The sequence below is a fragment of the Dreissena polymorpha genome, chromosome 1 (genome assembly GCF_020536995.1).
Source record: "Dreissena polymorpha isolate Duluth1 chromosome 1, UMN_Dpol_1.0, whole genome shotgun sequence".
Lineage (NCBI taxonomy): Eukaryota > Metazoa > Mollusca > Bivalvia > Myida > Dreissenidae > Dreissena > Dreissena polymorpha.
In genome coordinates, this window is record NC_068355.1 from 208,233,779 (window position 1) to 208,249,460 (window position 15,682).

Genomic DNA, 15,682 nt, shown 5'->3' on the forward strand with positions numbered 1-15,682 from the left:
TGGGTGGACCCGGAGTTTGCCCCAACAGTCCTAACTTATTAACTTACAAGATTCACAAAAGTAAAGAAGAATGATGAATAATAGCTGCAATTTTCAGCTATTTTGTTGTTACTTAAAGATTTTCAATGTTGGTGTGGTGTTGTGTTGTTGGGGTGTGGGGGAAGCCGGAGTATCCGGGCGAAACCCCACCGTTGTAGGGCTGGTAAAGCATTATATATCAAGGAGACGAACGTACACGTTATATCAGTTAGGTTTAACAAAAGGTAAAATCAAGAAGTTCATCACTTGACCCTTAAATTCAACGTCAGTAGTAAAAATGCAGGCGGAAATATAGATTCACGGTAAATTATTGTACATATATATATTATTATTTTTTCTGTCTATCGTCATAAGAAAAAAATGCATGGATTCAGCTTCATTTGCGTATATATAAACAATTGTAGATGAGTTCTTAGTTTACGAAAACTCGTTTATCCAAATTTCATAATTATCGGGGGCGCAAGCAATTAACGCAATTTTAAATAAGTAAATTCTTATTTCATTTTTTCGTCGAATGCGCATCCTAGAATTCGTCTTTTTAATAGCCTGAAATTTCGCTACGTTTTTCTTCTAAAACATTAACGACTTGAGCGATGTAACACTTTTTCTAAAATATTGTTTATCTCGTGCAACCAAAACTGCAAAATAGACAGTACAGAATTAATGCTTACTCCAGTTAGCTATAACAGCTTCTCGAGCTATGCAAAAAAATGATTCATTTAAATTGACTTAAGGTATCAAAATGGACATGGATACTGCGTTTACCAATCGAATATTTCTTCTTCGAAGATACATACATATAGGCATAAACATATCGCTTAAATCCGTACTGATGCATAGTTTTCGTTACCACCTTTAATACACAACTATTATTTGTGTAGTCATATCGTGTAGGCTGTTTTGAGTCTGTCATCATTGACATTCAGCCGTATTAATTCAGGAGTCAGGACTTAATTGTTGGGGTAATAAACGCAAATTATCAATTCCTCATTTATATTTTTACAGTTTGAAGTAGTAAATTAGATCTACCAGTTTTTTAGCACTTGTTTACATATCAACCACATAAATATGAATGCCCGTAATTGTTTTATTATGCAAAGATCTGTTGTTGATCTAAATAATATGCATTTAATGCAATAGCACTTTGCAAATGTAAACATAGATCAAGGATTCCAAATTGGAAGAATTCGGATAGATCATTGCAAAACATACACATAAGCCCGCCGGACTTTAATTTATTAATTATTTTATAGTATTACAGAGGAAACAAAATAAAAATATTTGTGACAGAATTGGCAGGATGTAACAATATATGCATGTCACATTAGAGAAATTAAGACCTATGAAGATGTCCTTGCAGACCCTATTGGATCTAAAGAGAGGATGTGGATAGTGTTTCGGACATAGTATAAATCACTCACAGCGGGCAAAACATGATGTAACATTTCGATTACGTACCACCGGAATGGTTAAGACGATTTAACGTTTTTTGAATATGCCTCTTTATTTTGACTGTTTACAATAAAATATAACCATGCATACATCGATAAGTCATAGCTAGGATTTCAAGCAGAAATAAGTCGCAAAAATGCTAAATTCATGTTGGTTCGTTACAAACTCAGACAATACAACATTCCCTTTTGGCCACGATCCCAATGAACAGATCGTTCGTCATACGAAACGCCTGTGTCATGATCGCAAAGTCAATGTCACACTTAAGGACACATATGGTATACTACGGCCTGTGGAAACAAGCATGTATCCAAACATGTGTTGTGGGGGGCATACGTGTTTGTAACATATCCAGATTTCAGACGCATGGCTTATTTAAAACATTGATATAAATAAACGAATCACTGATGTGTCATACTCAAATACAATTTACAAGCGGTTTTGCTGCGCTTCTTAATGCCGACAAAAAGTATAAATTCAATAAAATAGTATAGTGTCGGGGCAGTCCAGATTGGACCATAAAGACATCGTGAAGGGGCCGTTAGGACCTGAAAATAAACTCTGATTAAAAAAAAAAAAGTGTCGGGGCATTTGTTATATTGGTCGGGTAACCTAACGCAAACACAGTTTATGCCCAAATATATTTTGCTCCGATCCATGTTATTGTATGATATTATAATTGATGTGAGTGGGAAGAAGCCCTGTATGTCTGGAAACATATCCTGTATCACCACATAATAAGGCCTTCTGGCGAAAAGATCTCATCAGCTTCTAGATATTATATGCGTTAACTGCGATGGTGGTGACCCAGATTTCAATTGGAGTGGGCTGCGAGATTGGGCGAGATTGGGCGTGATGTCGCCATGGGGAGGAAGATATTCGACTTATGAACTTGAGTATCTTTCCATATTCAGTTCAGGAACGTAAATTGATTAACGAGTATTATATTCTCTCTGTAAAATATTAAACAACTTAAGGCATGTTCTCATAATTTTTCATTTTCAAACTTCTTTTCATTATTATTCACTTTCCATATTTGAATATCACTGGTATACTGTTTGCAAGTGACGGTGTTTGAGATATTCGTTGAATAGAAAATTAACCTATTAAAATATTGCTTTAAAGGACTAAAAACACTAATCTTGCCAAAACCTGGATCAATAATCTCGTCGAACTATAGGTAATGGATTAAAAAATCATCGAAATTAAAATTGTAAGCGTGTTTTTACTGACACACTGTGTAAACATGGTGAGATTACTGAATATATAAGCACAATAATCAATACACGTTACAAAAACACAATCGCTTGAAAACAATTCTGATGATACTTTCGGCCTACATTCACAACAGCTATTAACACGAGTTCTTAACCATTTGATTAATCGAATACAATGACCCATTATTTGTTTTAGATTTACTCTTTGATTATTTAAATATGTAGCTTGAACAAATGGATTATGTAACACCCATATAATTTCATGATTGTTAGGCAAATTAAAAATATTACACTTTTCAGAAAATAATAACCAGTGTATTAAAAAAGGCGTTTTTATGCAATATGACTAAAATAAGATGAATATATTTCAAAGTAGCTCTATATCAAAATTTCTATAACCACAATTTAAGTTCCCGTTTCATGCGCGTTGTGTAAAAATGACGTCATCAACAAAATAGGTGGCGGAAATACCCGAGCGGTTTACGGAAAACATAATCATCAGTTTTTAGTATCATAATATTTTTGCCATTGCTCTTGATGATTCCAATCGTTTTAGAATATACATATTTTTATCTAGAAATTTTTCGTAATAAAATTGGCATATGACCTTTAAAGAAAGGTATGCATCATTATAGAATAGCATCTAGTGGATAAATTATTATATAGATACATTATACATATGTCATGATGTTCACAATTTGACAATAATTTAGCCCAAACAGTAGATTTACTTTTTTCCCCATTTCATTCAATTCTTGGCTTTAATAATTCTGGTAATTGAATACATTGGCTTTAATGATTCTGGTAATTTAATACATTGGCGCGCTATGTTCAGAAGAAAACTCTCATTTTAAAGGACCAAGCTTTAATAAAATCACGACTCGGTAAGTCACATACACAATGCAATAACGTTTTACACAATTATGGAAGGAAATATAATTTTGATCATATTGGATATTAATTGGTTTTTCCATATTTATGTGAAACAAATCAGTAAGGCGCCATTTTTTAATGATAATTTTCACCATATACTGTAAAAACACACACCATACTATTTGTTATAGGCAAACGTGGCACATGTACTACCGCTTTGAAGCAACCTTTCTTCCCACACCGTCACAGCATTGAAATAGTTGCCATGGTTTGTAGGCTGGATACAAAGCTCTTGCATTATGCGCACGTATTTAGCATTCCGTTCTCAAGACATAATAAATAAAATTGATTATAAATATGTCGAGTTCGAGAAAATAGCATGTATTCAAATTAACTTTGAATTGATTATTTAAACACTCATATAGATTTAAATATCCAGCAGTTATGTATATTCATTAAAACGTTGTTGTAAGTTTACTTCGCTTTAAATGTGAAATTGACGTAACGCTATTCACATCGTTTGATGTCGTTAGCGATTAAATTGGATGGAAAGTTGATCTTCACACATGCAGAAGAATTGATTTGATTTTTAAAACTTCATCATGTCAAAACTTAAGTTATAAAGGTCCTCACGTTTCCAAATGGGTTGTGATTGAATGTTTCTGTACATTTGTGGATGAATTAATCTTCGCTGAATCGCACTACATTGTCCGATTTTTAAAAGAATGCTCAATATGATGAAAACGCATTTAAAACCATTATCACCTTGTTGAATTTCCCCATTTATTTTCAAAACAACCATTCATTGTCGCAATTGCTGGTTTATCGAAGTACATGTGTATCTCAAAAAAGAGGTGACGCCCGTGTTATCCACCGTGCTATTGACAGTCCGTTTTGTTATTTTTCATATCGCTTTTTGATATGCATTTTTTGTTTTGACCGTTTTCGTTTATTTTCTAACAAAAGAATGTGCTAATTGGGTACAGGGGGTGGGGAGACAGGATGAGATATACGTGTCGAAAACATATAAGTTTAGTTGCCAAGCACTAAAGCATCTGTTTGTCTAAGCCGAACGAAATAAACGTTTCTAAGCCTTTATTCATTATAAATAAAGTAAAATACTTAAACGAGTTATCATGCATCAGCTAAAAACTTAACCTCGGTATGTAGGCTAAATTTAAACTCAAACTCAGATCCGTATGAATTATTCGAGTCTCTGTGAAGCGTTCGTCAAAGGAAAAGTGGACGCTCTTTTTTAATTTTCACGGATTTTTTTTCAAGATAATTTAAATCGTTTTCGTATGAGTACATGTCCAACTAGCTTACGTATTTTTTTTCGATAAATATGATATATTAGTTACTCTGTTGAAATAATATTTAATAATAAGGCAGATACGAAAGTTGATGACTTTATGCAGACGTATGTTTCATTTTTCGTTCGTTCCTCATCGCCTGAATCAATCTTCGCGGCTGGTTGGAAGGTCTTCGAATCGCTTTTTCGGGTGTAGGGGGCGCAACTTTCGACGTTCCACATAGGAGGCAGTTGCGTTCCTTTTAGTCGAGTTAGCCGGGGTCCATGTTCCACTCACAGATTATGCACGACCACGATACTGAAAAGGACAACTAGCTTCAGGAAATTCAACTCTTATGATTTTCTTAGCCTACTTAATTTACTGAATTAACTCATCTGTATTCAACCCTAACTTAGGGCATTATTTTCCATATCCAATCAGTACTACCAGTTGATCAGTTGATGATGAGAACACTTCTTGTGAAATATTCCACCCATTCTATTCCAATTTACTATTTTTTTATATTTTGGATTTATGAAATTAGACATTCGTCAATTTAATCCGACTTCATGCATTAAAATAAGTAATCCTCGTAGTTTCGCAAAATATAACGACAACAAAAGAACTCTCCAAATTATGCAATCGTTTCGCGTTGCAACGCTTTATAATTTTCAGGTTTTCAAATCGTCAAAAGATGCATATAATGGCTATTTTAGAAAATGGTCAATGTTCAGTATTAATGTTTCCTCACAAATATCATAACTAAAACGAAAATTTGCGGATCTGAAACACCTTTTTTAATTTTGTCAATTTACCAAAGCGTGAAAATGCCCCTTTAAGTTATTTTATTACAAAATATTTCTGCAGTGTAAACACAGCTGTGTCCTGAGACATAATCTGATGACGTCGACCGACAAAACTCGGGACCGTTCACACTTGTTGACTTCTGGACGTTTATATAAGAAAGTCTTTAAATATTTGCTCCGCCTCTTCTTCGGTGTATTTTTTTACGATAAATTTTGTGCCGTTGTGAGCCCCAGCTATCATGTCAGACAGACCTGCAAGTCATAAAAACAATAACGAAACGGTTGCGGCAATTTGTTTTACCACGATGAGTACTGCTGCATTATTGAAATTTATTTGGATAATGGGATTTTAAACTGTTTATTTAAAATTTGTCTTTGGAGAACAAATGCATAATTGCGTGCGTGCTATATTATTGCAACTTATTTGAAAACAATAGTAATAACAAACCACACGTTTTACTTCATGTTTACCTCTAAAGTGTTATTTATTTCATACTGACAAGTACATTAAATGATTAAGTCCAAGGTGAAATGCTAGTACCTAACAAATAGCAAACAACAACGGTAATAACAATGTTTTGTCAGTCAGGATACAAATCATTTTAATATGTAAATATTAACAGCTGATACATGGCTAATGAACCACTGTGTGTTAATGCGAAGATGATAATTAATATTTTATAAAGATTAAGTACATTAAGTACATCAACGAACAATATTTTTGTATCTTTATCAATACACTTACGTTTATCAGGCGAAGGTCTGTAGAGACACAGTATCTTCATGCCCATGGCAGCGGCTCGTCCGAGCTCGTACCCCACTCCCATAGAGATCTGGGTTACCTCCGCTACCACAACTGAAATCATACAAGGTTGGCTTATAACCCATTTCGACGACTACTTTGCTGATTGGAGTAATGCCAGATGTAAACACTTAATACACTTGATGTTTATCTTTTTTTTCAGCTATTTTTATTTACTGCATTTTAATAAAGATAGACAAAATGGTCGAATCATGAATAAGAATAACAGGTGCCGTCAAGACTTGGGATTGAGGTTTCCATAGCCCCCCTTAGAATATCTGTGTTGAACAGCAACCTTTATTCTCCCGCTGAACATATTTTTGTTATTAATCTTTTATTCTCTTGCTAAGCCTATCTTTGTGTTAAACTGTATTTTCCTATGATTTTCGCACCCGAAATTCAATGGCTATGAGGTACGGGCCTATAATTTAAATCACCTTCCTCAGCTGTTTTTTGCACATTCAAAGATAATGTGTCCGTGAAATGTTCAATTAAGCTGTTAGTAATTAATATATTATAATAATATATCGAACTGAACATGCTTGGCTAATATGATAGTTAAATGCGCTTTGATAAAGGTCGGGGTGCTATGGATCCGCTTCCGGTATTTCTATCAAACTCGCACATTTGAGGTCATGCACTTAACCTTTGGTCTGTGTTCAAGAACCCAAAGTATAAAGATTACATAAGAATAACCACTGGCGGGCTCGCTGTTAAGAACGATGCATTGGTTATTTAATCATCAACAACTATCGCTATTTTAAAAAAGGTTAGTTTTTTAAATGTTTTACCCTTTTTAGGAGAATTTCAGCAGTATTTGAGGCACGATAATCAGGTAAGCTTGTTACTAAAACTGAAAATACTTACATGCCAGTAACTGACAACTGACTTACTTAAATCAGAGTCGGTCGGTCATAGAAATAATTTCATAACGAATCCGCATTCAAACTATGAGGCCAGACTACAAATAGAATGCGAGATCATCAGTTTTTCGTCAGTCCAGTCAACTTTCGTCGGTCGGTCCTCTTAAATGCGCATTAAGTGCAAATCACATGAATTCTTTGAAAAAAATGATGTTTTCGGCACAAGATAAAGTATTAGCCAAATTTAATGATTTGTTTTCAGTCAACGAATGTGTTATTGAGACAGGCCCTGTGCAATTGTCATATATAATTCAAACTTAAATGACACACATTTAGCAGTAAATTTGAAAAGCTGAGCAATACCATGTGAGAGCTTACCATCACTCTCTTCGAGCCACCGAACATCTCGGTCATGAATGTACTTGGCAGTCAAATCTATCTCATCTGAAAACAAATATATATAATACATGTAATTGAAAGTACCATTTTTTAAATACAAATAAACAAAGTAACATTTTCGACTTCAGAGTATCGTTCACATTCGTAATCGCGAGGAGGTGAACACGTATTCATACTTTTAGAATGTTTATACCTGAGCCTGTATAATACCGGCAAGAATTTCAATATACCTTCAAAAGACTAGTCGGTATACATGTAGCTACCCCATTAAACCCTTTAATACAACCGAACGTCTTTATTATAATTAATATCGTAACATGTCTATTGTCTAATCATACTAATTATATAGTCATACACGTGATATCTCAAGAACATATCTCAACGATAACAAAGTCAGGTATGATTTCTATATTGTAACTATAAAAGATCGCACAAATGATGTTTGCAGTTTTTTACCTTGAACAACAGTTTTGGAGCCAACGTGTTTTGTAAGGACCTCTCCGTAAGTTTGAAGCTTCTCAATAAGTCGTGCATATATTTCATCATCCTGTCGACCTCCTCCTATGCTGCCACAAAAATATATCTTCATTGTTGTCACTGAAATCTTTAGAACATATACCATTATGTAAAAAACAGAATTAAAGTTACCGGTCATCATTGAATTTCTGGAAATATCCCACATGTTAATAAAGTAACCGCACATTCTACCGGCGATTTGTATTTTATAGGAAAAGAATGAAAATTAATGTGGGTTATTCTGCAACAAACTATGGGCGGGATCTGATGATTTGAAAGTAATGCAGGAAATTCAAAGAAACTGTAAAGTAAACGGCACGTGCTCAAGCACTCTATGTAGCAAACTTTTGACAAAACCAATAAGTTACCACGTGCCATACATTGCTTTCCATGTAAGATAACCATAACGAATTTTTAAAAACTTAAACATGTTTTTATAGCTTTTTGAGCGTGTTCATTGACTAATTATTTTTGACCGACCATCCTTTTTTTCTGACACGACGTTGCAACAACATAGACGTCGCGCAATTTATACAACGTGCCTTACTTATCATGCCGTTTATGTTAATATTTATTGACTTTTCTAATTTAAAAGCATGTGATAAAAAATCTGACCCTCGTTTTTATTTCATACCACGATTCTTTAAACTTGTTTTAAATTTAATAGTTACCGAACCCAAGGTTCGATCACTGAAAATTCCGGAACTCGTTTGATAAAATATGGTATGAAATAACAGATATCGCCATGTTCTATACTTCTGCATTATGAAGCGCTGTTACAACACGTGAGTAGTATACTTGTTATATTTTAGGTTTGCTAATTTTGCATTTATAAGTATAATACTTTCGCTGCATTGGATAATACACATGACGTGTGTTGATTTTCGATGTGTTGAACTGACAGTTACGCACGCGTGTATGTTTTTTTTTTCGCAGAAAAGGACGGAGTGAGGATTAAAATTGTTTCAATATTTTACATACGAATTATAATAAATTCGAATAATAACCGAAATACTATTTTTGCAAAGTTTTAGTTATTGGTTTGATATCCAACCGTTGTGTTTGTTATCAAACTACTCAGATTCTCGCCCTAGTTGTTTAATTCCTATGCATCGAAACACTACTGTGTTGGTTATTAACGCAATAACCCAAAAACTTTGCCAAATATATATCTTTATAGTAAAACCTTTCATTAGAATGGTAAGCTATTTATAATGTAAAGTTAGTATTTATTGAATATATTTTGTCAGAAACAAAACAGGGACATAGACTTTATAGTACCAATACATCGTTTATTTAGCACCTCGTTTAATTGAATTTAAGTTAGGATTCGAAGGCATTTTAACAATGAGAGTATTTATTGAAGTAATACTTGGATCCAGTGTTCGCAGCCCCCAATATCTACCATAATTTTTTTCTGGACACACAGCGGCTATTAGAATTACCACCTAATTACATTTACCAATATCACTGAGGCTGGCCTAGGTTGAGATTTTTATTCAAACTCTCTGAATGCAATTATCTACGATTGCCATATACTAAAGTGAGTATCGCATTTTAGTATTTATATAAAATTTAGATTAAGTTGTTTCATGCTATGTGCTTTTCTCACTGAACCTTCTTAAAAATATAATTTTATGTTTAAGTAAAATCCATACCAAATCTTGTATCGCAAAGGAAAGGTTGCAGTTATGCCCATTGATATATTAGTTATGATGACCCCAAGAGATGTTGCAAAATCAACATAAAAATGATGGACTTTTAATTCATTTTGTTCACATAGTGGGTTCGACCTGATTCTATTGCTTACTTTCGTCAACAAATAATGTTCGCGTTACGTTGATAAAGTCGTGACTGCAATCATGTTTGATATAACTGTCTTTTGGGGATGAGTTGTAAATGGAACCAGTTTTAATGATGCACGTGAAATACACAGTGCTAATCTGGTTCAAAATATGTTATATTTATGGATATCTTTATAAAAAAATATTGATTTCAGACAAAAAGTAAAACGTGAAATTAAGTACTGTTTTGAATCCACGGATAAGAGCCTTCACATATTATGTAAATAAAATGATGTTGTTTTAAAGGCCCTATAAAGGTGACGATTCGTAATTATTTACCGATTTTTTTCATATTTTTTCATATTTTATATATAAAGGTTATCAAAAAACAATATATATATAGGCTATTGGACATTACCATAAAAAATGAGCAATACAACTTGTATTGAGCTCAAAATACAGTGTCCTCCAAGTCAATTGTGTTTACAAACAATCAGTTTATTTACATCGCTATTTACTCGGGAAAGTGAAAGTGACTCAGGTCACCAAAAATATATCGTTGATTTTCAACGTTTTCCGGTATCTCTCACAAAGTTGGTCTCTTCTTACTGGTTAAAACGTTTGTAGTGATCTAATAAGTTACTTTCTGCTGGTAAAAAGTTGTTTAAAATAGAATTAATCTTGAATTTTCTTTCGGCTATTTTTAATTGTGAGCCAAGCTCACAAATAACACAGACGCAATTTTGCAAATCAGTATGCCTTAGCTACTTTTTATTATTTTAACCTATGACTGCCTGTGTGGATAACTCCAGTCAAGTTTAGCAGACGATAAATGCTTAAAGCGTTTCTATTTATACTTAACTGATACACTGCAGCAGACGACAGCCTGTAATTATGTAAACAATAGGTTTAAGAGCTTGTGGGACATATTGGCCAGTCTAGTGTTTAAAACAGCTTGTGCGATGACATTGGTAAGTTTATCATTGAAATCTGTACATATTGGCTGCTTTCAGGGAAAACGGGGCTTAATGCTGCATTTAAAAGTCTGTCATGTGGGCAAAATTGTTTCTCAATAATTTAAAGAAAATATATAAAGTAATAGATACACATATCACAACATGTACATGATTATAGGCTTGTTAATCTTTAGCGAGGCAACCACACTTCTGAAGATGGTTGCCAGTGCAGCGTCCAATTGTGCAAAAAAGACATATTGTTGTTATTTTGTCTAAGTTATCTCTATAACATAAATATGAGGATAAACAGTCACACACATCTCGACCTGTGCTTTAAGACACACTCTTTAAAATTTGAATGGGTTGTGTTCACTTCAAACTTGCAATATAAAAAGCTATAACATAAGTTTGAAAACTGAGTTGCTTCTAAGATTATGCAATAGCGAACATATTTAGTGCCTTCAGCGCTTTGATTAGCATACGTCACCGCTTTGAGGCTACACATCACGTTAGTTGCAAAGTTGTAAACATTTCTTCCAGTTTTGAAACGGGTGTATCTTCCATAATTCTTGACAACTTTTTACCTAAGCTGTGTTATTAACATTTTTTTATGCAAGAGTAACTGAAATCCGGTAAAAATAAGACCAGTTTATATGCATAATAATTGGATTTGTCACCTTTATAGGGCCTTTTTGTAATTTTCACAATATCAAATTAAGTACATTTGTTATATGTGTAGTGACTGCTTAAATAGTAGTTAAGTATTAGCAAAGATACATAATATATACAAGAGTAAGCAGAAACATTAACAAGGTCACTGCAACTGGTGGGTCATATAACAGGTACCACGTAACGATAATAATCGTATGGCAACTTAAGATCGAATTAAGGCCCTTATACTTTGTAGTTTGTTCATAATTGATTGATGCCCATGAAGCATATTTAGGGAGATTCAACGAAAGTACATAATACAAGGGCCGTAATTCGATCTTCAGTTCTCACGGGATTATTATCGTTACTTGGTACATGTTGACTCTCCCTCAGAATGCAGCATGAGTATCAATCAATTATGAACAATTATTTGAACCTATTTGAATCTTTTCAATACTTTTCGAGTTACAAGTATAATCCGTACTGAAGCTCAAGACGCGGGCCAGACAAAATGACACAGAAAAAGACAACTAAACAAAACGGATGATATTTGATTACTTAATGTCGATCGTAGTGAGGCCATTATTACTTGTTGACATTGCAAGAAGATTTCAGAGGTGATGCTTTAGAATAAAACGTAGAGGAAATAGCAGAAACATTTACTGTTTGATGTGCATTCAGAGCTTTGATTATGAAATCGCCAGCTGTATGTTTTACACGTATTAAAGTTGCCTCATTGCTGTTCTTGTGGAATGTATATGACACGCAGGCGTGATATCAGCAATAATAATTTTTACTTCAATAATCGCTGCCATTTTATTACGTGTAGTTAAATCTTCTTAGTTAACGAACATATTTACGTCAATTTCGATCCAGTGTTTATTTAGACCATTTATGCATAGTGGACTCTCCAATCCTTCTAAATTGGATCAATTTATTTCTTAAAGTATAGGAATGTCTGGTATATTTATTTCTATATTTAGAATAATTTTCACAGAAATTCCTTTCAGCAAACAGCAGAGACCATGATGAGACGCCGCATCATGCGGCGTCTCATCTGGGTCTACGTGTTTGCCAAGGCCTTTTTCTAGACGCTAGGCATAAATGGGTTAAACTCGCGAAAATATGTTATAATTGCGAGGCACATTAAAAACTAATAAGCATAGCAATTGCAATCTAACCGAACGATTTAAACTTAACATTTAATTTAATCTTCAAAACTAAATCATTAAATGTATCATAAACAGCAGTTAACATACAAAAACTACAACATAAATGTTTGATACTCACCTATTTTGTTAACCTTTGTGAACCGAACGAACACGTATACATACAGCAGGTCTTAATGTCAGGTTAACATTTATTATGCAAGGATCGTTAACTGACTGTTATGCTCCTCGGATCCCAGTAACTATCAAAGCGCTGAAGGCACTGAAGTTGTTCGCTGTTGTCGTCCTTGATAAGCTTGTGCGCATTGCACAGGCTAATTAGTGTGCACAGGCTTATCTTATTTGACATGCATTAAGCCCCGTTTTCCCTGAAAGCAGCCAATATGTACAGATTTCAATGATAAACACTAGACTGGCCAATGTCGACTTACAAGCTGGTAAATACACCCACTGCAGTAGTAGAGGAGACGCTCCTAAGCATTCGTCGTCTGCAGTGCAGACAGGCAGCGGTTATCGTTCCTAGCATAGTGAGTTACAATCCTTAGCGTAGCTAAGCTAGCTATGCACATACTGATTTGCGAAACATGCTCTGTACATTTAGTCGGCCGTTAACGCGACCAACTAATAATGTACGCTGTGTTTGTATTTCGAAGTTTACGACATCCACCGAGCCAGATGTTCCACTATGTGTACAGTTACAAGACTCACGAAAGTTGGAGCGAATTTGAACCCTTTGCATGCTGGGAAATTTTTCGTCTGCTAAAATGTCGTCTGCTGATTTTCTAAAATAAGCATTTTGTTCGATTTTTTTTCAAAGAATACTATCAGAATAGCAAACAGTTTAGATCCTGATGAGACGCCACGTTCTGTGGCGTCTCATCTGGATCCAAACTGTTTGCAAAGGCCTTTAAAATTCGGTTCCAGCACTGCCAGAGTTAAATAATAGCTGTTATTTCAAGCTATTTCGTTGTTTTTGAAAGATTCTTAGTGTGGTCTTGGGATATGTGTGTGGGGGGGGGGCGGGGGGGAGGGGGGGGGGGGTACCCGGAGGAAAACACAACTGTCCTGTTGCTAGTCGGACGGCCAAAATGTACGGTGTGAGTGTGTGTTTCGATGTTTGTGAGGTCCTTTCCGAGCCAGAGGCTACATCATGTGCGGACCCGGAGTGTGTCCCAGCACCACAACCTAATTAACTTACTGGACTTACGCAAGTTGGGACGAAGTGTGAATTTAAGCTGCATTATCCAGTTATTTCGTTGTTACTGAAAGATTTTGGTTAGGTCTTGTGTTGTTGTGGAAGGCCCCAGTACCTGGAGGAAACCCAACCGTTGTATAAATGCGAGATTGGCTTCGGGCAACTCATAAGAACTACGTTGTGCTTCCGACGCGTTTGTTCGTAAATGTACGGATATAGTCACGTGAAATTCACACGGAATATATTGTGATACATTTTTTTTTTAACCAGCATTTTGTAACTCGTTAAATCTATATTTCCATACCACATCTAGCGTTGGAATTGAGCGATGTTCGCGGTCGTTAATCACGGGCGCCACCTCTTTTTGCGATGCATTGGTAAATGAGGCAGATGTTTAGAAAATTCACGTATAATTTTCAAGAGTGAGTAGGTTTTTCAAAATATTTCGCAATAATGATTAAGTCGGGCATTTTTTTTTTTGGGGGGGGGGGGGTTCCGCGAAGATTTATTCATCCACACATATACAAAAAATATATAATTACAACCCATTTGAAAACATGTGGACCTTTATTAGTGTTGTCATGGTGAAGTTTTTCACAGAAGATCGAAGTATTTTGCCTGTTTAACGAGCAAATATCCGTGTACATAATGTGCTTCAGAAAGACGCTGTGAACACTTTTTCGGAGTTGTTGCCGAACCCAGGTTTCGAGCATTCTTGACTTTTGTAATTGGCCAAATCTTGAGACAATTTCCCGCCAGTAGACCCGAATGAATACATGGACTTTTCTTATCTATGCAAAAATACCCATACTGCGCGAAATAGCCAACATGCAATCTACAAAAATTGAAGTCATTTATATTACCAGATAATTTAATTGATCTTGTAGTTTGTGAAGTAAAGTGTAAGCACATTTTTTCTTGAACTAATTTGAAAATACTTCTATCATTTATCATGTAATTTTTTTGGGCCGGCAAGCTCAGTTGGTAGACCGCTGGACAACAATTTCATGGATCGCGGATTCGCTCCCCGGCAAATCGAAAACGCAGTATCGCGCGCCTGTTTCTCGAGTTAATACTTCAAGTCACACTCAAATGCCTACGGTTAACTATAGGCATATGAAAACCTGTTAGGACCGAAACTTCATCGTCAATCAGTCAATTGTAAAATAACAAACGATCGCCGTGCACAAGTCGTTCGTCATGCACCCTGCGTCCTTATCTCAAAGTCGAGGTCACACTGAAGGACAAATATGGTGTAATACGGCCTGTGGGTACAAACATGTATCCAAACATGTGATGGGGGAATACGTGTCTGTAACACATCCAGTTTTCAGACGCATGGATAATTTAAAGCATTTATATAAATAAACAAATCACTGAGATGCCATACTTAAATACTATTTACAAGTGGTTTTGTTGCGCTTCTTAATGCAGACATTACATTTAAACTCAATAAAATAGAATAGGTTCAGAGCATTAATTTTATCGGTCGGGTAACTTGACACTAACACAGTTTATTCCCAAATGTATCTTGCTGCGATCCATGTTATTTTATGATATTATTATTGATGTGAGTGGGAAGGTATGGTATCATAATAAGGCCTTCGGGCGAAAAGATTTAATCAGCAATGTAATATTAAATACGTTTACTGCAATGGTGGTGACCCA

General features: G+C 35.0%; 1 protein-coding gene across 1 annotated transcript; it reads right to left on the bottom strand.

Annotated features, from left to right (window-relative positions):
• Positions 1-4,661: 4,661 nt before the first annotated feature.
• Positions 4,662-13,093, bottom strand: LOC127864800 (2'-deoxynucleoside 5'-phosphate N-hydrolase 1-like). Its single transcript, XM_052404676.1, has 5 exons — positions 12,941-13,093; positions 8,200-8,347; positions 7,723-7,788; positions 6,425-6,535; positions 4,662-5,931 (listed from the first exon to the last, which is right to left on the bottom strand). The coding sequence occupies exons 2-5, from the start codon at positions 8,330-8,332 to the stop codon at positions 5,828-5,830; spliced, it is 414 nt and encodes a 137-aa protein (XP_052260636.1). The 5' UTR covers positions 8,333-8,347; positions 12,941-13,093; the 3' UTR covers positions 4,662-5,827.
• Positions 13,094-15,682: the final 2,589 nt, after the last annotated feature.

Excerpts from the sequence above, each read along its gene's own strand:
- LOC127864800 (XM_052404676.1), bottom strand. The coding sequence starts at position 8,332 with ATGAAGATATATTTTTGTGGCAGCATAGGAGGAGGTCGACAGGATGAT. Across the intron at positions 7,789-8,199 it reads CTCCAAAACTGTTGTTCAAG|ATGAGATAGATTTGACTGCC; the intron begins GTAAAAAACTGC and ends ATTTGTTTTCAG. Across the intron at positions 6,536-7,722 it reads GTGGCTCGAAGAGAGTGATG|TTGTGGTAGCGGAGGTAACC; the intron begins GTAAGCTCTCAC and ends GTATGATTTCAG.